This window comes from Galendromus occidentalis, unplaced genomic scaffold (assembly GCF_000255335.2).
Source record: "Galendromus occidentalis unplaced genomic scaffold, Mocc_1.1 scf7180000076006, whole genome shotgun sequence".
Lineage (NCBI taxonomy): Eukaryota > Metazoa > Arthropoda > Arachnida > Mesostigmata > Phytoseiidae > Galendromus > Galendromus occidentalis.
In genome coordinates this window covers 10,133-32,824 of record NW_003803996.1, presented here as the reverse complement: position 1 = coordinate 32,824, position 22,692 = coordinate 10,133, and the positions used below count along the sequence as shown (strand labels likewise).

General features: G+C 52.4%; 3 protein-coding genes across 3 annotated transcripts in view; 2 read left to right on the top strand and 1 right to left on the bottom strand.

The window, feature by feature from the left end:
* The window catches only part of LOC100907919 (uncharacterized), a 56,410-nt gene extending 50,600 nt beyond the window's left edge, over positions 1–5,810 (top strand). Inside the window, exons 4-8 of the mRNA XM_029113051.1 lie at positions 3,079–3,227; positions 4,108–4,207; positions 4,871–5,015; positions 5,217–5,328; positions 5,449–5,810. Of these exons, the coding sequence (XP_028968884.1) occupies positions 3,079–3,227; positions 4,108–4,207; positions 4,871–5,015; positions 5,217–5,328; positions 5,449–5,810 (868 nt within the window). The remainder of the gene's footprint in view (positions 1–3,078; positions 3,228–4,107; positions 4,208–4,870; positions 5,016–5,216; positions 5,329–5,448) is intronic.
* A 7,268-nt stretch (positions 5,811–13,078) lies between these two features.
* Positions 13,079–14,772, bottom strand: LOC100902718 (uncharacterized). Its single transcript, XM_018641735.1, has 2 exons — positions 14,661–14,772; positions 13,079–13,956 (listed from the first exon to the last, which is right to left on the bottom strand). The coding sequence occupies exon 2, from the start codon at positions 13,932–13,934 to the stop codon at positions 13,323–13,325; it is 612 nt and encodes a 203-aa protein (XP_018497251.1). The 5' UTR covers positions 13,935–13,956; positions 14,661–14,772; the 3' UTR covers positions 13,079–13,322.
* A 2,981-nt stretch (positions 14,773–17,753) lies between these two features.
* On the top strand, positions 17,754–20,062 carry LOC100902575 (retinol dehydrogenase 7). The gene is made up of 8 exons (XM_003738486.2): positions 17,754–17,852; positions 18,216–18,530; positions 18,702–18,881; positions 18,971–19,027; positions 19,132–19,244; positions 19,313–19,498; positions 19,662–19,728; positions 19,871–20,062. Exons 2-8 carry the CDS (start codon positions 18,225–18,227, stop codon positions 20,012–20,014), a joined length of 1,053 nt encoding a protein of 350 aa, XP_003738534.1. The 5' UTR covers positions 17,754–17,852; positions 18,216–18,224; the 3' UTR covers positions 20,015–20,062.
* The last annotated feature ends 2,630 nt before the right edge of the window (positions 20,063–22,692 follow it).

The window sequence follows — 22,692 nt, the reverse complement described above, 5'->3', positions numbered from 1 at the left end:
TTCTGCCCAAATCCGTTCCCGTGAGCTCTGCAAGCAATACGTTTGTTCGCGGGTGCGTCGCCAGCCGGCCCGAAGAGTTCAATCTCTGCTGCCCAGCCATCATTGAGCCTTTTCGCACTTGGCTCAAGAATGGAATTATCGAGATTGTCGCTTATCAAGCGTTGGTGCGTGATAATCCACCGAACTCTTGAGGTCGTCGAAAAGAAGGAAGAATCCACTGAGGTCGGGATGGCGCGCTCGGTTCCATGGGGAAGGCATCAAATTTCTCCGCGGGTCAGCAAGCATGAACTGCAGGACGCGGTGATCGGGCAGAATTCAATTTATTTTCTGGATATTGACAGGGAACATTCTAAAGCGACTTCCTGCTCGGTCGGGGTGAGAGGGTGCTAACCTGACACACAATCAAATGTTTCCGCATGATTTCGTTTATCCCCCGCTCGGCCGAGTGGCTGTTCCCGCCGCATACCGCGTGCAATAAAAGCATATCGCTAGCAAGCAAGCAACCGACCGACCCGCCTCTCCCGCACTGACATGTTTCACTGCATCGGATTTCCATCATTGGAAAATTGAAAGTCTCGGCTTGAGCCGTTATATCGTCCACTCGAATGAATAACGGACAGCAGCAAGAACAACAACGACGGCGGCGTAGCCTGAAGACAGAGGATATCGGACCGTGCAGCTGCCCGGATCAATGCAGCTGGTGAAGCCTTGTTCGGTTTTTCCTTCGTTCCTCCGCTTCTCTAAGGGGCTTCGGCTATCAGGAAGAGGCCAGCGGCAACTGGCTACCCGCATCTTCGTGTTGTCGCGTCGCCCACGAATGATGCTGGCAATTGGGAGAAGGAGGAAACGCAAGAGGAAGGCGGGTAGTCTTTTCACGAGATAATCTTTTTCATCATCTCCTGTCCGAGTAATAGCGGACGATTCTTCCGGCGGGTCATTCTTTCATGCTCACGTCGGCGTCGTAGCCTCCTGATGCCTTTCGCATCAACAGCAGCGGCCCAGCGGCTCCAAGCGTAGTCGAGGGCAGTGATGGAGGGAGACCGTTGGGAAAAACAACGGGGGCGAGGCCCACCCGAATGGGCTTTGTGTCGTCGAGCGGCATGAGTCGCTAATGAGACCGGTCGCTCGGCCGGTCGGTCAGCCGTCCGGGTACTTATTCACTCGGTGCTCCATCGCCCGCCGCGCAACGCCGCCCGACTTTGGAGCATTCGATCTATTGAGTCGAAAACATAGACTGGAAGAGGAGTGAAAAAAACTCGACGGCTGACTCCCAGGAGATCGTTCTCGAGTCGATCCCCGCGAATTCCGCTCCGCGGAACCCACTCCGAATGGGTGGACGGGGCTTCTTCGGTGGGGCTCGGGTCCATGTTTCGCGATACCGAGCAGCTATTGGACGGTGTTTGAGTGGTTCGCTGACGACTCGTGAGCCCGGCGGTCGGGAGATTTCCGTTGAGGACAATGGCGTTCTGATTCGCCGGCAAGACCGACGTCGGCGTCGTCGTTGGTCCTCTTCGGACACCGCACCATCAAGAACGCGGTCAGCGATGGGTCCCGGGGGCAAGTTTATGAGAGCGCTCAGTGACCAAATGATTCGATTCTGGCGGAGCTGAGAATCCTCGGAGACCGGGACAGCGGAACGAATCTTCCTTCTATCTCTTTGAGACACTCTTTCGCTTGGGGGTATTCGGCCTGCTGAGTGACTCTCTCGAGGTACCAACTCGTGTGCACTCAAAAACCCAGGTGAATAGCTCTTGAATCGCGAACTGTCGCCGTGGGAGCAACTCTTCCCCTCGGTGGGCGGACCTCGCATTGCCCTAAGGACAATACTCGAGCCGGAGTCGGTACACCCATCGTAGGTTTCTCCGAGGTCCTCCACTTAAGTTTAGTCCTATCGATTAGATCTTCCCCCTTCGGTCCTCAAGAAACGAGGGTCTCGATCGGGTTCTCTCGGTCGCGGTGTTCGCTCATCGGAGCAATACCTTTCCGGTGACGTCCTTGCCCAGAAGAGTGCTTGTATGCCTCAGTCCAGCCAAATCATATCGCAGCCCTCGAACTGCGGAAGCCTCGCGTCTGGTGAATCTCTCTCCCCGAATAATTCAGAGCGCCGTGCCTTCTGCACGGACAGGCGGGAATACTGTCCTTCGTCGCCGATATGAGGAAACGTCTCTCGAGCATAGCGCAGAGGGGCTCGAGATAGACAGGCCCAAATTTTCTGGGGAAAAGAATATTCGGGCGCTCAAACTCCTTCGCGCCGCTGCCGAGGAACGGAGGTCAGATGGAATATGCAGCCATGGCATGGGACGGAATGGAATTGCAGCGAAAGGCTATCGCTCGCTTTCCGAAGTCCCAATCTCGATCGGAATGTGATAATTGCCTTGCCGCCAACTCCCATTGACTCCGGTCGCCGGCTGTCTTCCCCTTCCCCCCTCCCCGCATTCCCCCTAGCGAATGGGGGAATGTGTGTCGAATATCCTGAATTCCTCCTCCTGTACATTGACTCGTCCCTCACTTCACTTACTCTTCTGACTTTTTGCCTCTGGCTCACTGAGTGAGTGTCTGGCTGGCTGGCTGGCTGGCTGACTGACTGAGTGATAGGGAGAGCCATTCCTCGACAGTTCTTGCCGTGGGCGCGAAGACTGGCGAGATTGTCAGCCCATCGGCGGGGGATCCAGGGAATGAGGCGGGATTCCGGGCAACCGAACGAGGCCGTGGAGAACGATCCCAGGAGTAGGCGAGCTGCGCCATGCGTTCGACTCCCTCTTCGCGTTTATCATCAGCGTCGCGTCGTCGACTTTGAATGAATCCAAACTCTCGCTGCAGGACTTGGGAGTCTTTCTATTCGCGTGTCATTAGGTCGTAGGGCAGTTCGGTATTGCCCGTGCTGCTCCGACGGCGCTCGTAGCGATTAAGCCGCGCTGATGAAGACACGAATCGTCGATTCTTCGCGCGGAAAGCGTGGGCTATTGGAGGAAATTCCGCTTCCTTGTTCTCCGCCGGCGATCCGGTGCCGGCGATCCGAGCCCCAATGAGCGCTGAGAATGAAGAACAGTCCCTAAATAATTTTCTCCCGTCTTTCAGGTATGTCGGCGAGAAGATCCAGAAGACGGGGGTCGCGATGGAGACGTCCAATTTTACCTTCGTGTGTCACGGGAGACGACGTGAAACTCTTACCGCCGGCACCATCCTGAAGCTTTTCCCGGCCCTGCAAGCATTCGAGAAAATACCTGGTGAGTCTGATCCAGTCCGAAACGAACGTCTTGCAATTATTTGTCACGGGGCCGCTGCGGATCGGTTCCCTGTAGCGTTGCATGGATGTATTATATGTTCAGCAGGGCGGAATCGCAGCACACGTGTAGGAAACGGCTCCGTTTTATTCAAACGGACGATTTTTTCCCTCTCTATGCGAAATCATTATGGAAGCCATCGAAGCGAAGATACGTGCGTTCGAGTCAGACAACGAGTCATTCGCGAGCGGACGAGCAAACTTTGCACCACCTCCACCACCGAGCCCCTGTCGCTCTTCACGGGACCAGCTAGCTTAATGTTCGACTGCCAGCTGCCCAGTGAAGGGCTGTGGGGGCCGGCAAATTCTCTCCAACGAGCAGGACAACTTTGTGCAACTTTTTTCCCCACCGTCGACACAGCCGCCTGATCAATCTCTCAACTTTTTCGTTGCGAGACCGCTGAACACGGCCTCTGCCTCTCCGGAGCGAGGCTCTCACTTCTATATACGCATGTTCGAATGTTCCTCCGGCGTCCGCGTGCCGGCTCGTGTGTGGTTTCCGTGCAATATCCTATGGAGGAGTCTCTACCGGGAAGAAGCAGCGATCCCGTACCTTAATGAGCCCTATTTTTGGTACGAGTCTGAGAGTGACACCTGTCTCTGTGTAACGAGAAGTGTGGCCGAGACTGCGGAATCTTGGACCGGGACGGGTTAGCCGCGGATCGAGGGGGTGTGGACTCTGCGGTCTACCCCTCTTCCACGTCGAGCTCGTTCGCATATGCTTCTCTTTCTGTGGAAAGTCCGCACCCCTGCTCGGAATAGTTTCCGAGACCCTCGGAGTTGAGGATATTCTCATAGCAGAATTTTTGTCCGAATCTTTTCAGGCGCGATGGACCATCTTTCGGGTGAGGTGAGCACCTCCGCCAGTCATCGATTCCCGCTGGTGAATTTCATCGACTCTCCGGGGATTGTCGACGGCAATCGGTGAGTTCCAGCGGTGGACCCTTGTTTTTCCTGAATGAATAGATTCGAATTCGTGACCTCTCCCGCGGTTCTGTTCGGGATGTTGCTGGACTTATCGTCGGAGACCGGACGACGCGGACCCGGTAGCTCCTGTTGGAGTCATCAGGGGAAGTCAAGAGCCAAATTTGGCCGCTTCTTTGCTCGTTCGCTCTCCATCCGGATGAGAATCGTCCAGATGTTCCAGGACGTACACTCAAAAAATGCTTTGCGAAGAAGCGAGCTGAAAAAACTGCCGCTTTAAAAACTCGCGGAGGACTTGACAGACGTCGACACGGTTTAGATTATGGAGTGCCCATGCAGCTGGCGTTTTCTCTGAGGAAAACGGATAATCTCTCGACTTAGTCTTGTGGGAACGGTTCAGAATGAAGCGAAAGGGGAGAAACAAGTTTCGGAAGTGCCTCCGCCTTGAGGACCCTTCGCTGGGCTACCCGAGCCGATTCATTCGCCGGATATTATTCAGAGCTTGAAGTGTCTGTTGAATTCTTCGGGAACGTTTTCTCGCAGTCAGTCTTATTCAAAGCCGATTACGCTCGACTTACGCATTGTCTCACAGCGAGCGCAACTACTTCGCTCCCATTATCTGTGCATCCAACTGAAAGAAGCTTCTTCTTCTCCGATTTACAGGTACAACTACGATTTCGACCGATGTCTCGAGACCTGCGCCGAAATGGCTGACCTTATTTTCGTGTTTTTCGATCCACATGGTCAGGCTCTTTGTCAAAAGACTCTCTTTCATCTCGAACGGCTCTGCTTGACTCATCCTACCAAGGTTCGTTCGTCTGGAATTCTCTGCTGAAAATTCGAACGAGCATCGTTTGGAGTTCCCATCCGAGCATCCGTAGAGTTTGGTTCAGACACCAATCATCGTATCGATCAGTCAAGAGGGAGCTCTCAAACAAACCTAATACGAAAGGAAAGAGACGAAGACTCTTTGACGCTCGCATCAATGACGGAATTTCGATTCTTCCAGTTGACGCTGTTCATGACGAAGTGCGACACGGTGAACGGCGAGCACGACCTCGTCAAAGTGACTCAGCAGATCTCTAGAGAGCTCGCTGGAAGGCCCGAAATTGCACGTCAAGGTACGACTTTGAATGCAGAGGGAAAGTCCTGCTTCGCTCATCTATCTCCTCCCTCGCCAGCGAGCCTCCGCGCAGGCGTAGCGCCGGTCGATTATTTAATCAGAACTTGAAACGTTGCAGAGCTATGGCTGACTCCGATCTACGTGCCAGGACACTCCGATAACCAGCCGGCAGGATTGAACAACCTCCAGGCATCACGGAGCCTCATTGACAAATCGATCGCTCGCAACCTCCAAAATAAAGTTCTTGGCAACATCGTTCACCGGTGCGACTATCTGGAAAAGCTGAACGCGTACGTCATTTTCCTGGCTTTCCGCTCCGCCTCCCCGCCTACCGACGCTCTCGTCGACCTTCCCACAACCCACCAGTTCGGTGGTTCCTTTCTGATTCGTTGCTCAGTCAGTCAGTCATTTCCTTCGTCGGCATTGATTCTCCTGTCTTTGTTTCCTTCCCGGAGCTCCGTACACCTTCCTTCCACTTAATATTCCGCCTTCCCGACAAAGGAATTTGTTGGCAGGCTAAACGTGGCTCGTCGTTTATTCCGGTGACAACGCTATATGCGGTGTTGCCTTTGAAAAAATTCGCTGACTGAGATTTATGTTGTATTCTCCTTTTTTTTCTGCCCTCACAGAGAAAAACTCGCTGCAGAGGAATGCCGTCGCTCGAAACGCGTTTCAAAACTCGCCTTGCTACGGATGTTCTTGTACTTAACAATCATGGTCGTCGTAATCACAATCGGATTTTCCGTCGTTGACGCTGAAAGCTTGGCCGAGAGCCTCGAGAACATCGTGGATCCTGGACTCGTCGTAAACGTGAAGGTGAGTCCTATTGAGGAATGGGCCGTGGAGCCTGCGGCGGCGGTCACCTCGGCCTCGACGGAGCAGAACCCACATCGAACGATGAGAGCCTTATGGCCTCGGAACCTGTCATTTGTGCGTCGCCTTCCGCAGAAATGTCTTCGAATATGGTGGTTGGCCAAAGTTCAAATAGGGTTTTACGAAGCGGCGCTCTGGGACTTGGGGTTGATACGTACCTACGAACGCGCACATGTATACGCTCAGACGAACATTCGTAGCCTGTACGACTTGCTTTTCTCATTGCAGACGCGGTTCCACAAATCGTTGACGGAGCATATCCAGCCCGAGATGGAGATGCCAGTGTTGGCAGGCGTCTTGTTCTTCGTTTCTGTTCTCGCATGGCTAGGCGTATGGGAAGCCCCGGCAAAAGACGTCGACAGCCACGACCGACCAGCTCGTCCGTGGTACAAGAATAACATCGACAGGATCAGCAAGATCCGTCGGGAAGCTGATCTGCTCCTGCAAGCCTTCCTGGAAATGACTTTCGACGAATAGAATACTTCGCCCAAGATCTCGGCCGGGTTTTCCCGGCCGAGATGTCCCGACTTGAAGCCCTGTCTCCCCGATTCCTTGTCGGCATTCTATTAGATTGCTGTGAGCCGTCGATTCTCCACCTGATCACAATCTTTACCCCGTCTTCCGCCTGGGAAGCCGACCCAGATTTCTCTCCCAGCGAACACTTGTACAGAGCAGCTCGAGAGATCCACTTTTTGATTCGTGGCTCTTTCGGAAGCGTTCCCGTCCGGCAGGACGGGATATTAAATTCACATAAGCAGGCATCCTGCGTAGGGCATTTACGATAGAGAGAGTTGTGTCATAACGATCGGAGGCTACCAAATCATGTATTCTTCCAATACGCATACATAAAATAATTCCTACAGATTTACTGCATTCTGAAATAAAAATTTTCCGCGTGAGAAATCCACCTCAGCTTGTCCTCAATCCTGCACAAACGGATACGGCCAGGCTTGGTCGATGAAGAACCGCAAGCATCGGGTGTGATTGGAGGGGAATGTCCCTAAATCTGGACCGTCATTCATGGGGTAAAACCGATATTCCAGGGGATGAGATGCTCGAACATGACGAGGGTAGTTTCTTTCGATTGGGGAGCTAATGGGCTGCTTGGCTCTCGGTCCCGGACGAAATTAGAAGTGGGGTCCCGTGACAGCACGGATATCAGGTACTGCACAGCCTTGTGAGAATAATTGTGAGCCATCGATCCTGAGTCGAGCCCGCTGTCGAGCTCAGGAGATAGGTTGGGGATCTGCCAAAGGGAAGCGTCTCCATATTCTCGATTCCCGTCCGTCTAACTCCGGAAGATTTACGTCGTGAAAGTACTGCCGTGGCCGTAGACTCGAGGCTTCCTACTCATCGTTGACCTTCCACGGAGAAAGCCTCCACATAATTGAACAGGGCGCTTGCAGTTATTCGTCTGCATCGTGCAATCTCCATAATGCATGTGGGGAGCGTCGCAGTGGAACACAAAGTCACGTTGAAAGTGACTGGATAGGAAGTCGCAAAATATTACTCGCAGAGGGGAGGCGCCGAGCGATCTTCCTTCGAGGGAACTTGGGATTCTGCTTCCTCAACATAACACAGTGTCCCACTCAAGCTAGCGAGGGCACGGCGAACGTGGAGAAAACGAAACGCGGTATCTAGAGTTCTCACCACTCGGGACGAGAGGAGTTTACGTGACGACTCAGATCCCCGCCGGCTTGTACGCGAGGCGCAAGACTGCTGACCTCAGACGACAAGCTCCCACCGTCAATCGTCGGCCGAGAAAGATCCGTCTGAGAAAGCGCTAGGTGTCGATCCCTCATAGAGTTCCTATCCTCGTCCTTCTGCGTGTCTGGAAGAGGCTCTTAACAGTTGTCCCACGGAGTCTCGCTCGCGGCGCGGCAGCGCGGCGTCTGTCAGCCGAGCGATTTTGCGCCTGCCCTCCATCGGGACCGTCACTGGAGACAGCGGAGCGCCTGTTGAGTCCATCGACACCACAATTGATGCCCCGGCGATTCACGCAATGGAGACGACCTCCTCGCAATGCGCGATCAAGCCGCTCATTATTATTCGATCTACGTTCCATATGCCATTCTTCGAGATCTTCCGACCGAAAACGGGCACGCGCTGCGGATTCTCGTTCCAACAGAGGCGATTCATCGCTTGAAAGCAGATTCAAATCTCTTCTGACGAGAATGTGAAACTCGGCGAGCCGCAATTTCCACAAAGCGCGATCGTCATTGCTGTGAGAAGATACCTGACAGAGTGAGCTACCGGATCCATCACGAAATCCGGTGGTGTCGGGAACTCGTCTCCCGGGAGCACATGTCGAGGGGATAAGGCAACCGAAATGAATATTTCGTGTGGGGGTTTTTTCTTACGCAAGCGTTCGCAAATTGGGACGTTCATCACCTCCACTGCGTTCAGATTCGAGCGAACGTCGTCCTGAGACTCAAGCTGGATAGAAGCCAGCTGAAAAGTATGTGCGCAGTGCGGCTTATTGGAGTGTGACAGCGGACCGCCGCTGCCAACCATTACGGTGGTCATCTTCCGAGAAGAGGAGAAAGGTTTCTTTCCTTTTCGACTCGTCAAACCCCCGAATCTCCCGTACCAGCATACTCACATTCGATTCTCTAGAGGGCTCAGGAGAGAGGACTAGCAGTTTCCTACGCCCTCGAGATTACACACTACCTTTCTTCTGCATATCAACAGTATTCAAAACGGAATCAGAGGAACAGCGAAGAGCCGCTTTGGATTTGCGCCCATTTTGCCGAGCCTCGCCTTATGTCTGCTCGAGCTCTGGAGATTGGTAAGGTGGATATAATTAGGGTAGGTATTCTTCTACATCGAAAGTTAATCCCCTCCTTACCTTGACAGATAGACTTCCTTATTTTCGTTCCCACATGCCACACTCTCGGGGATCTCTCATGCAAGGTACGAAGGATAAATCAACCATTTTCCGTACATTGGAGTGTGAGCATGTACGAGCGGCCGCGCAACCCTCCGAGGAGATACGTTTCTCAAGCAACAATTGGCTCAACCGCAACGGAGAGCCAAGCGGCACAAGCTCGATGTTATTTCCCGAGTCGCTCAACCCGACCAAGCCAATCTTGTAAATAGAACCTCCGTCGGTTGAACCCGACACTGAATTAATGATCGGCTCTGCAAGAATCGGCCTGAGCAAATATTTGTCCAAGAGAGAATGGGAAGAAACGGATCGAAGAGCCAACACCACAGAATCGAAAGTGACGAATATGTTTTCCGATGGTGGGAACTTTCCGATCTGCTTCTTTTGGAGGGAGCGAATGAATCCAAAATCGGAATTTCCGCTCGAGTTCGCGGCCGATTCCGCTGTTTGCAGAGCGGGAGAACAAAACCACGGTGGTGAGTCGATTCGGGCATCCGGAGGCGAACTTGGCCACGCTTTGAGTCTATGGACCGAGTGCCCGTCCCGATCGGTGAGATGCACCGTACAGTGCGCTCCTGAGGAACTTAAGCGGATTCGGAATATGTGAACATTCTTCATTCTTCACGGTGACGGAGGAAATCGGGAGTTCGGGACGAGAGCTGGACGAGCTCGTCGTCTTTGGGAGATGGACCACTCTTCATGGGTGAGAGTACCGAGTCATGAGAATTTCTGTCCCGAGATAGACTCGTCTTTCGGAGTCCATCGTCGAGGAGCGATATTCTCCCGTGGATAATTCGTGGGGTGGGGGTGAATATTCCGAAAATCGATCAGGCAGTCGGCGACCGAGGATAGAAAGGGCAACTTTGCCTGAAAATCTTCGATTACCGAGGTCGAGCCCCGGTCAGGGAAGTAGATTCCAGAGAACACAGCAGAAGCGCTACTCCAGAGCTCTTCGTACGAGCTCATTCCCGAGTACGTTTGAGCCTGTCCATTACGCAATACATATTGCTCAATCGAGACACTGGCTCATTTATCCCCATAAGCGACAGGTCGCTTGCGCATGCCGCGCGAATAAGGACGCGACCTCTTGGCAGGAGTTCGGGAAGTCTGAGAGCGACCCCTTCGGTATTTTACTGGATGAGTATTCGCCCATGGGGGTGCCGAGTCCCAGAGATATTCACCGACCCTTTCGAGGGAGCCCGATTTCTACAGCCGTACCCTGCGAAAGATTCCTTCCGGAGCTCCAACTCGGCATTTCTCCCTCCGAATTCGGATTTTTCCAAAACGTATAGCCGCCGGATGATCCTCGGGCGGAAACTTCTCCAGCGGCCTGGGTCGATTCAGACGGTCGGGATCCAATCTGGAAAGGCTTCAGCTGACCCTTTGATACATGCGTCAACCGTTCCGGTAGACGGTACCGGTCTCCTTATACATAGGGGAGATGAATGAATCCAGAGGCATGGGACGGTGAACGTGCGACAAACGGATTCGATCTCCGGAAACACCAGGTCGTCACCCGCTCATCATTCCGACCCGAAGTCGTGTGGAGGGAAATTACCCCATCGATTCAGTTGGAAGGTACGAGCTCGACCGTGTCTCTACTCCCCCCGAGACTCTGCTGCTTCGAAGTAAGTCTGGCTCGTAGGTTCGGGAAGTTGCTATTCTCGACGATTGCGGAAGTCGAGAGTTCCCGGTGGGAAAATTTCGAGCTTACTCTGCAAGTCCTAAAGCTGCCTTAATGAGAATCTGACTGATTAGCAGCACCGAAGGAGCTCGCTCGACAACATATGTAAATTCTCGGAGTTGGATCTCTGCCGGCTTCCCAGGAAATCAATCAGAAGACGGATTCCTGCAAGAGTTCGAGCAAGCGAGGTCAGCTTTTGGTGTACGAAAATCGCTTCCGGAATTCGAAGCCTTTGGCTCGGACGCTTCCAGGGTATCCGGTTTCGCATGAAATTGAACGCTTTCAAATATGAAAGCGATCCGAGGATATACCTACTACTCGCTGCGGAGCAAGCTCAGGCTCGAGCTCATGCCTGATCCCCACGAAGCGATCGCTTTTATTGTTCGGATGGATGTCTTACGGCTGCTCTTCTGAATTCATGATCAGTAATCTTCCTGGAAGGAATCGGAGCGGCTTATTCTCGTGAAACAGCGTTGTCGCGTTAGACTCTCGGTAAAGCATTCGAGAGTCAAGTTGCTAGGTTTATAAGTGTCGCATTTAAGCATTCGGCTGGGACTGCACATCTAAAGCAGTGAGACGCGTCCACATCGACCATTAATCTTCGGCTCCAACTGATTCCTGGTAGGGTTCACTCACTCTGACAAATGCAGCCTGCTATTTGCACCCATTGGTTTCTAATAGTGGCGTGAAGAAGGCTGAGTGACGCGATCAACACGTCGCTTGGAAGCTGATATTGATATGGGGAGCGTTCTGGCTGCCTATACCCAGTCCTGGAGACTCCAAGAGATTGAACCCCAGGAAGTCACAAATATCACTCATCCAGAGAGGGGAATCTCGCTCCCGTCGCCGGTGAGAACCCTCATCTTCAGAATCCTTCTTTCAGCATGAGATCCACGGATATCTGACAGAGGCGTGCGCGGAGGGAAATCGGTTCACAATTCAGCGGTCGACTCCGTCGACTGATTCACTGATTATTCACTTGACAATATGCAGAGGGCTCGCACTGGGCTCAGACCGAGGGGAGGATTCGCTCGTTCGCTTGAAATAAGCTTTCTCAATTCAACCCTCTCATATCATGGTATACCGCAAATACTGAAGGGAGGAGGGTCCTCATTCGCTTCTGCACTCATGAAATGTGGTTCGGCGAATAATAGGGCATATATTGATGCCCCTGCATAACTGGACTTTCTGAGAGAGAACCGGGCGAGCTGGATGACTGTTGAGGCCCCGCCTGGGCTCTGAAGACTTCTGGTTCTAGGCTTTCCCCATTCTGCATTAGGGAATGTGAGGGAGGGAGGATATGAGATTTGAGCCTCAGCTGGAGATGAATCCGCGACCTGCTCTTACCCTGTCTTACGCCGCCAGGGAGCTTAGAGCGGGAGGATTATTTTCCGAATCCGCTCATCCTGATCGCTCTGTTATAAGAGGCATCGGGTGCTTCCTCGTTAAGTTGGGCATAGATATGTAGATCTGTTGAGGCTCTGAAAAGGGGTAGAGAGTTCGAACGATGACGTCTCTTCTGGGAGTCTTGAATGGGTGTCATGTAAGAAAGTGAGACACTGATCGATTGTCATTCTCGGGATATTGAATCGATTCGAGCGATCAAAGTCGGTGAAGTAACGCCTCCTGCTCGAGCTCCCCGTGGAACCGGGTGAGATAGCATCGGATCAGAGCAGCCTGAGATGAGCATAGCTTCTCCAAGGCTCTACACCGGTGGCTCTTCCCCCGATTTTGTCTCTCTTCTCTCATGCAGGATCAGACAAGCTCTTACTAGAGCTGAATTCCCCGGAGACCGCGTACTCCCGGATGATCGCGCTCCGCGACAGATGTTTACTGCGATCAGTCAGCTGCCCATAAACATCTGGTGAACGCCGGCGCCGGGAACCATAGCCCACCAGGGAACGAACTCGTTAGCTACGACCACGGCGCGGCGGACGGATTCGCGGAAATCTGTGCGAGCAACATCGATCTCCGGGCTAATCAGTATCGGAGATCCTCTGTGCGGGGCGGGGCTGTCGGCTCAGCATACCCTGGGGGCGTCAGACAGCAACTGCACCGCTGGATCCCCCAGCTCCATGTTTGAAGGGCTGCCATCGAATTGGCTAGATCAGCCGTGGACCCTTCTCACCTTTGATGCATAGCGGTACGAAGTTGAGAATTCCTCCGTCGCTGAATCAGTGAGTTCCATAGGCGAGCCATTGCCGGAAGCCTCGCTCTAGCACGGCTCGTGATGAAGCGAGGAGTATTCACGAACCCTTCGAAATTTCAGGGCAAAATGAAATCGCAACTGATAATTAATCGAATTACATGTCTATTTATTTAAATTGGATCGGCTAGATTAGCTCGGTTGATCGAAACAGTGATCTCCCTGATGCGGAGTTCCGTCTACGATGCGAGACGTTGGTGCGGCAGTTGAGGAAATATTAAAAACCTATTTTTCGCTAATACAGTGGGATACACGCGGTGTTTTCCTCCGGACTTAGCTATACAAGAGTTCCTAAGTACCTAATCGTCATTTACAGTCGTTATGAGGCCGCGTCAGATCGCGTTAGCAATTCTTGGGATACCATTCAACGTGAAAAGTTGCTTGCCCCACGTCCTGCTCACGGTTTCCGAACAGCACGGTAACCTCGAAGCAATCGTCTTCAGGTGAATAAGATATGTTCACGGTGCGAGCGACAGCTAGCAGTTTCCTCGAACGCTTTATGAAGGAAAACGGACTTTTATAAGTTAGGCTGAGTTGTGCTGACTCCGTCGCATTAACTTTCAGGAGAATTCGCGAATACCGTCCATTGAACATTGTTCCTGCGAACGTCGTGCTCGCTGACCCGTAGTCGAGAATAACGTCGACATATTTCGGTTTTATACCATGGTTGAGAGTAATCGACATCGGTAGGACGAAAACCTGTCCGCTGAAATATTGAGCTGATGATACCAACGAGAGCCGCTCGGTCTCGTTACGATTCTCGTCCCCCAATTGGTAGATCGACTCTTCTAATCGGTCCCAGAACGACCTCAGATCCTCCAGAACGTATCCGGGATCCAGTCCGGCGCCTAATCTCCCGCGGGCTGAGCGACACATACACGCTATTTCCATTGCAATGCTCACGTGTCTCTCCAAAGCCAGCAGACTCTCGTCGAAAGTCCTCTGAGCAATCATCGCAGCAAGCCCGGTTAGTTCGCTGCAAAGAGAAATCACATGAGAAGGCAGCGGATGTAATATACTTCGACTACCGCGGAGGGGCTTGAGCGAGACGAAATAAACCTCGTATACTACATCAGCGACCGGATCACAGCCTGAGCTCCAATTGTCATGAGATGAGGATCCGCCGGGTTAAAATTCCGACCACAAGGTTCCCGCAGCTCATGCACACACAGCCGAGCAGACAAGCACGGTGACGAGGCCAAGCAAAACGCGCGAGGGGGCTTCCGCAGAATCAGGTCCGCGAGTCTGACTGTGGGTAGCTTTCATTCAAATATTCTCTTTGGTTCTGCAGTGAATGAAATGACGAGTGCTGTCCTCTTCGACTCGATTTCTGAGCGCAATGCTCGATTCTCCGGACGCTCTTCTCTTCTTGCTATCCTCAAGGCCGTCACGGAAATTCGACTCCAGGAGTCATGAACTATTCTAAAGAATGATAGTGATGCAGCAATCCTCTCTTCCGCATCTCCGAAGTCTTCGAGCCAATATCGATGTCTCCGCCAGCAAGACACCACAGTTTTCGCTTCGTTCCGGACTTATCTATCGTATAGAATCGAGCTCGAGCCTCATTCGATACAGCCTCTGGACCAACTCATCCAGCAGGAGTCGATCTATTTTTTTGGAAACGCGGTTTCGAACGACGCGATCCCCGCGATATTCCAGAGGGATACTCATGCTGCTCACATCTTTTCCGATTCTATTCCGAACGGTCGTCTCCGATGCCGAAACGGAGCGTTCAACTCGTGAGCCGAACCTGGTTCCGCCTGTCCTATCCAGACCTCATCGAGTTCTTCAATCGAATGGGAGAATTAGCCCGATGTTCGACAACAGCCCGCAGAGCCGATCTTTATCAATTGGCTCCAAATCCCTAATGATGTAAGCTCCATATATAGATCCAACGATGAGGAGCGTCAGTGCGTTTGGAGTGTACAGAGCACCAATGACTGCATCGGGGAATATATCCGCCGACGGCCTTGATTTTCTGTCTCCCGGAGAAGGGAAACTTGGAGAATAGACATCGCTTACCGGCTCCTTGCGTTTTCGGTGTACTCTCATAGCCTGAGGAAATATTCTCCTCTGACGTCGGACCCCGATTTTTTGTCACTGACTGCTTCGCGACATAGCCCTTCCCAGTAGTCTTCGAATTTCACACGGCACCTGTCGTCGAATTCATTGCAGAGTCCTTTGTTTACAAATCATCTGAGAGCACGTGCAGGCGAGACAGAGAGCGTTCGGAACCTCACAGGAGTGGAACTTATTGGCACGTCGGACAACAGCGTCAACGTGCTGCTAGGCTTTCATTGGGACCGCTCTTTGTGTATGAGCTATCAAATGAGCGTCCCGCAAATCGAATGTGGCGATGGCAACGTCGCGTCGTCGAGCGTGATAAGGGCGCGTGTTCTACTCTTATCAAGCCGGGTCCGAGCCGGTGGGCGAGCGGCTCGGCATCAAAGTGCGTTCGGCACAGGAATGGCATAGAAATCCGCTAATCCATTCCCGCTTCTATGAGTTCGCTCTAAGTCGATGGGAGCCTTCAGAGTCTTCGCAGAGCTTGGAATTGAACGATACGGATAAAGAACCCGGAAGACAACCTTGTCGAGATACTCTCTCAGATTATCTCCCCGCCTTCTTTCGATTGGATTCCCTGTGTGGTTTGGGATTGTAAGAAACTCGCGGGGGCAGTCACGCTGAGTTCATCAAATTTGTGATTTCCTGACATGGCCGTAGATTGATGGATCCCCGTGACCAATACGTTTCCTCAATGTGGCGAAAAATATGACGAATTCTACGTCACGTCGGCGTCGCGTCGTCAACTCATCCGTTTTCGATCGACCCGGATATGCAAGAAAACAGAGGCGATAATTCCATCCAGCTCCCCGCATCCAGCATGACGCATATCCGGTACACCTCCATAGACTCGGAACAAGACCCTTTAGGCGGTATTTCGACTGCTCCAGTGATTGCCTTCTCTAATGAAATCTCAAGGCTTTATCGATGCGAGAAGCATTGCTCGACCACCGAAATGGCTCTTTCGCTCGTTCATGACAATCTTGAAGCTCAGCTCGACGGGGTGTTGTGGGCCGGTAAACCTCTTGCAGACGTCGCAGATCACCTCATCGAGAATCTGGCAAAGATTATTCGGGGAATGGCTAATATTCTCAGATACTTAGCGATGTGCCGCCTCTCTGTTCCTAACACCCGCTTGGGACTGAGCGCCTTACTTTATCGCCTAACCTTTTCAGAGGTTCATTCCCGTCGGCTAGATATCAAGTTTCACGATTGGTCAAGCTTAATCGTTCTGCCGGTGGACTCCGCGCGGTTCGGCTCCCATTTGGTCCTGGACCTATAGCCTTGTGTCGGTCGATCTAGGGCAGCGGTTCCCAACCTGGGAGCCGCGGCTCCTAGGGGAGCCGCGGGACTTTTTTGGGGGAGCCGCCGAACCTGGTAGCCGCGGCTCCCCTAGGAGCCGCGAGGCTTTTCTGGGGGAGCCGCGGACGAATTTCTGGTGTAGGTCCGGGCCGTCAGGGTTTGTCAATTCCAAGGGAAGGTTCCGAAACGGATCGACGGTTGTGTTCCCGCCATTCCGTTCAACTCTATCGAGGAGTGAACGAAGCTAAAATAAAATCTCACTCGCTTTCACACCACCGCACGGAGCACCTTTTGTTTCCTTGTGTCTTCCCCGCAGAGAACACTTCATCCACCACTAAGCTTTTTCCCGTGAGCTTCGAGAAGCTCAACTCTTCTCTTCCGTCGAGAGAGATTGGACTCATTTGTTAGAGAGCTCTGGTATGCCCGCGAGGCTACCTTTTCCAGCCAGGAGCTGCTTGTCTCCGGAGATTCCCATTCAGTCTTTTTAACGGGGAATTGACGGGAGGGAGGCGGAATATTTGTGAACAATATATGTACATGCAAGTTATGAGTGCCGGAATTGAGCTGCGAATGGTCCTCTTAGGGGAAAAAGAAGGGAGAGTAGGTAGGAGCCGCGGGAGCCGCGTGGGCACTGGGTATCCTGGGAGCCGCGGGAGCCGCGTGGGCACTGGGATCCTGGGAGCCGCGGGGGAATTCCGGGTTCGCTAGGGAGCCGCGGAGCCAAAAAGGTTGGGAACCGCTGATCTAGGGTATGTCATCGAGTGAAGGGATCGGATGCGGCTTCCGTAGAGGGTCTTCCGCTTTGTTCTCGTTCCCCGCTCCGAGGTGCACGGCCGTTGCACTGCGACTCTTTCGTCGAGCGGCGGAGAGGGCCGGCAAAAGTCAAGAGAACTCCGAGAGAAGCTACAATGCTCGGACTCGTCTAATAATTAATAACCCTTCCGGAAGAGCCTTCTTGGGGAAGTTTTCGATTTCGCCATGGGTTCCCTAGAGTCCTAGAGCGATCTCTGAATCCTGCTGACTTGTTCGAAGATATGCTCCGCGCTCTCAGTTGGAAAGCTCGCTAGAAGAGCTTGTCACGCTCAGGATATTCGCTCGATGCCAAGGTGTCAGATCGAACAAAACTCTCCAGCTCGTCGAGCTCACCGGAATCCGGCTTTGAGGAGGGCTGACGACGTTTGTCGTGAAACTTGACGATCGATCGGAATTCCAGACGACTCATCGATCCGGAGACTTTTTGTTCGCCTTCCTGGAGGACAGAAATCAGGGTGGATCGAGACAGAGAGCGAGACTGAGGTCTCCCACACGCCGAAGATGCCTTAGAAAACTCTTGGTCGATTGACAGTCCGCCTGTGCCATTCAGCGTTCTCGTTAGGAAGCTCCCTGAGCCGTTGGGATTAGTTTGATGGCACTCCCGTCTAGATCGTACCTTGGTCAAGAATCAAACGATCACGAACCGTCAACCGGATCGAGGCGGGTAAAAGCCACTGTTCTGTCATCGAAACCGTAAGTAGGAAAGTCTCCAATGCGTCGGTCGGTGAAAAATTCAATCGTGGCGGTGACGCTTGCTCTTGATTTTCCGAGTCGGTCCCGAATGAGCAATCATCGAGCTTCGCCCTGCGGAAATGTTCTCTCGGAAGCTTGTTCAGAGACTGCACGAGATTCTGGACTGTCGAAGCTGATCGTGTCCGATCTCTCACTGAGAACTCAGATTCCATCTTGGAACTCTGCTCGTGAAGATTCTTCTATGAACCTGATGGGTTCTTCGAATCGTCCCGATCGAGAATCACGATTCCGATGATCGTCGATAATGACTCCGCGCCCCCTCTCCAATGACTGCAAGTTCACATCCTTTGAGTTCGGTTCCAGAAAAAGAGAATGAAATCCAATGTGGGCCGGCTCGTCGCCTTCCTGCTCCTCTGGTGGTTCTCTGACCTCCTGACGTCCCTGTTCGGCTTGTTCCTGCTGTACCAAATCGGCTTATCGCTCTACAACGTTTACGTGGATAACACTTCGGATGGGGGCGGTGAATTGACTGTCGACAATGACAAAGATGTCGTCGTGATCAGCGGATGTGAGACCGGCATTGGAAAAGCCATCGCAGACAAGCTAGCCCAGAGATTCCACGTCGTCGCCACAGTCCTCGATACGTCAAGTCCCGGTGCCATCCAGCTCGAACAAATGGTGATTGACAGATTTTATGAATCATCCTATTCGTTCCGCGTTTCCGCAGTCTACATCCACCTATCCCGAAGATCTGGTGGATGTAGACTGTGGCTCAGATCACCCCTGAGAGCGAACAAATGTTGGGGATGAGGTAACTACCCGAAACTGAGATCTGATTTGACATCCCAGGGCGTAGAGGTTGTGCAGATGGACTTGACCGATGTCGATTCGATAAGAACAGCTATTGACGAAGTTGGGAAGATCCTCGAGGGAGGGAGAAGACTACATGGAGTCGTGAACAATGCAGGCATTTGCATCAAGGGTGAACTTGACTGGTTGTGCCAGAAGCAGGTTGACGATGTAATGAAGGTGAGGCTGCAGAAACCGAGCTCCGCTCGGGGGGGGTGATCAAGATTCTGAACGCTGCATTCCTTGAGATGATCCATTTCATGTTTCAGGTCAACCTCACTGGACCAATGACCTTCACAAAATTATTGCTCCCACGGATAATCTCGGCAAGTCGATTGCCGCCGAATACTGAATTCACGAAGCATGTTGGAAGCGAGACATTCCCGGAGCAAGAGCCGCGCGATCATATCATGATTATCCCAATCCCCAGGACAAGGCTCGCCTCGTGAATACGACTGGCTTAGACGGACTCACAGCGGGTTCGGGCCTCGCTGCTTACAACAGCTCGAAGACCGGAATGGAGGCCTTCACCGACTCCTTAAGGTCATTAATTCACTTCAGGAACTCAAGGCAAGCCGATCGTAGCACAAAAAAACTGAGTCTTTTTCCAGGATGGAGTTGGGGAAATACGGTGTACGGGTGATCACCGTCCGACCAGGCGATTTCTCCCTGCTGACGTGCGAGGCATATAAACATACGCAATACTCCACGAGAATGTGGGAAGATATGGATCAATTTAAGAAGCAGCGGTATGCGGCCGACTTCGATGCGTATGAAAAGGCAATCCTGAATACGAGGTGAATCTATTCTTGAATTTTCCCTGGCCCACCCTAAACGATGCCGAGGATTCCCGCCCTGATCAGAACTCTCTGACCTTCGGGTAGGGGTGCCCGAGGCAGAAGCCCCCGGTCACACAATGAAAAATGTTCTTGCGGTGACCAAGGGAATTACCTCTTTCAGCGGTAAATTGAGTGCGGCCAACTTCGAAGGCATCCGATCCACATTCGAGCGAATCATGATCTCAGAGGTTAGTTCTTCGGCTTGAGAAAAGCCTCGTAGGGGAACACTCCAATCACCTCCTCCCACAAGAATATTAGGCGTTTATTCCGGAGATTGAAGAAACATCATCCTGAATGGAATTAGTGAATGAACTTCGATGTACGTTGCAGGATCCGGACGACGAATACAACGAAGGCAATAATTTGAACATTATCGTACATCGAATTATCTCCATGTTACCGAAGCCTTACCCGGAACAGCTTCGCAACAAGATCTTGGCTGGCATCATGAAAATCCACCTGTACCGGCGGTAGTACCGCTCGTGATCCCGCTGGTTTCCCCCACTAAACACAAGAGAATGAGACGATTTCCCATCTTATAATTTCCGTTCGAAATCCGAGCACGAGAAACTTCTATCCTTTACTTCGGTTCAGATGGCGGGGGTGATCTGGGCTCTTGAAGACGAAGCATCGGCGCTCGACTGCTTTCTTCAGTCACGTCCTTCGAACCCCCCGATCGCTCTCCCAGCGAGTTTCTTCCCTATAGCTCTCGACTAGCGTAACCGAAGGCTGAGGGCACATCGGCTCCCTACTCCTCCGGTGCAATACAGTTCCCGTCTCCGTCGCACCTCCCAGGCGTTCTGAAAATGCGCAAGGAATTTCCCCTCCTGACGACCTCTCTGATCTCGCACTCTGTACCATGATCCTTGGGAATGTGTTGAGTGTACATGAGCAGGAACTGGCATTGTACGTAGCAGGATTGGAGCTGGAAGTCAGAGTTGAAGAATTGATGCCTTCCTCGAACTAGAATCACATATCTTATCTCGCACCGATTTTCTCCGTATTCAAAAACTTCCCCCGGAATCGATTTCAAAGGAATTCCGGAAAACACTGATATCACTCACACTATCGTGATCCCCATAAGCGCATTTCCAAGTGACCGGTGGCGGGGTCGTTGTTGCTATTGCGGTTTCAGGGTAAGGTTCGGCTCCGGACGTTTGCACCGAATTGGAAGAGCCGGACAAAGTCTCAGATGAATCTTCTGGAACGTCGACTACGGGTCCGTCAGAGCCGAACGCAGGATCGAGCAATCGAGGATCCAAAGCGAACGCTGTGGTTATTAATGTCGCCAGGAGAATCTCTCTCCTCAGGAGGGCCATTGCGCCCTATAATAAGGATAGCGCGTGGACGGGAAGATCAGGATGAGATTCCAAGTGAGCGACTCTGTTCCAGGGAGCCGTTGTCCCCCGCGCTCAGAGGAGTTCTCGCTGCCTGGCTCTTCCGGGGCAGCGGGCGACCTCACACAAAATGTTTCCCCGGAGTCATAATGATTTTCTGTCTGATCATCTCCGATCGATCGCTACACCGCGTTAAGTCCAAGATATCGTCTTCGGTGGTTTGTGGGAAGAGACTCGAAGCAACTGGATTCCCTAGTCGACGCTTGGCTCATCACAGGCAGCAGGGTAAGCATCCATGGTCTGCCGAGCAGCTCGGAGAACTCGGCTATTCACAGTTGGTCGTCGTCAAGCGATTCGTGTCTTCCCTGGTGGAGGGAATGACCAGCTCTCCCTATCCGAGAACCTGCCGGTCGTAAGGAACGAGATTCATCTGATTTCGTCACTAATTCTCAGGGTTGAGCGCTCGATGCCATGTCCCGTCCGAGGGATGGAGTCTATTTACGCGAAATGCGTCGTCAAATCACAATGTCACGCCGTTATTCACCGAGCAACGGGATGCGAGCTTTCTAGGAATTCAGTGACAAGGCGGCCGGGGGGCCTTATTTTCAAACATTAGCAGAAGATGCGAGAGTCTGCCGAGGAGAATCCTCCTCACCTTCCAAAGGCAATCAGGTTTCCTCGAAGTTTCGATCGTGAGGAGGAAATGGGCAGAGCCCGTACGCATGGCAAGAGCGATCGAGACACAGGTAAACAATGTGTAGAGTATCCGAAACCACAGAATCGTTCGCCCAGACTCGTTCTGATCGCATAGCTGCTCGGATGTTCCCGATCGTGCTGTATCGACAGCAATAGTTGCTCGAGTATACTGTGCATGAGGCAGATATCGTCACGATATTGAGAACTGAGCTCACGTCGCGAGAGAGAAGGCACATTCCTTCTGGCACAGATATGAGGGGTGGAATTGGTTTCAGGACGAAGCCCATACACCCCAGGAAGCGCTTCGGTCCGAATCTTCTGTGTGCCGGGTGCCACGGATACCTTCCCCGTAGACTCTCCTCGATGAGTTTTTAAGGGGGAGCGAAGATTGTGCGGGCATGTTTCCTTGATTATGTATTCCCTATTGATACTGGCCCATAGCGCCGTGAATTGGCAGTCGGTTAGATCCGGGTAAATTATGGCACGCACCCATTCAACTCGCCGTGCTCTTCGGCTGGAGAAATTCCGCCTGACGAACAGCCCGTGCCTCCGAGATTGGGGTCATCCACTCTGCTGGTAGTATCGCTTTTTGTGTCAAGGATCGAGTGATACCTCCTACGATCCCCGATTCCCCGGTCCCAAAGACTCTTCTTGAGGGTGCAGAAACTCTATCAATCTAAAGCACCGTAAAATCGGACCCGAGGAATACGGGAGGAACGGAGGAACCGCCTCAGCTCACCCTGAAGTTTCACGCAAAAATCACTGACATCATTGTCATCCCTTTCCCACCCACGAATTTCGCTCCTGTTCGGTTCCCCCGCGCTATTCTTTTTCGGCGCAACCATAGACTCATCAGACGTACGATTTTACCGTATATCAGACCTTCGCTCAACCTAACAGGGAGTACAGCCAGCAACCGCCTAAATCGAACTTCGGGTCTCTAATGTCGACATTGAATCTTCCTGATGCGGTCATTCCTCTGCAGACGGAGCGCGCCTCGATGAACCATAATGAAGTGCTTTCGTGCAGGGAGGTAACCTTGGGATATATCCGAGCAGTCTCTGCACCGGGACCAGAACGCCGCAGTAGTCAGTGTGAGCTTCGAACTCCAGTGTACCT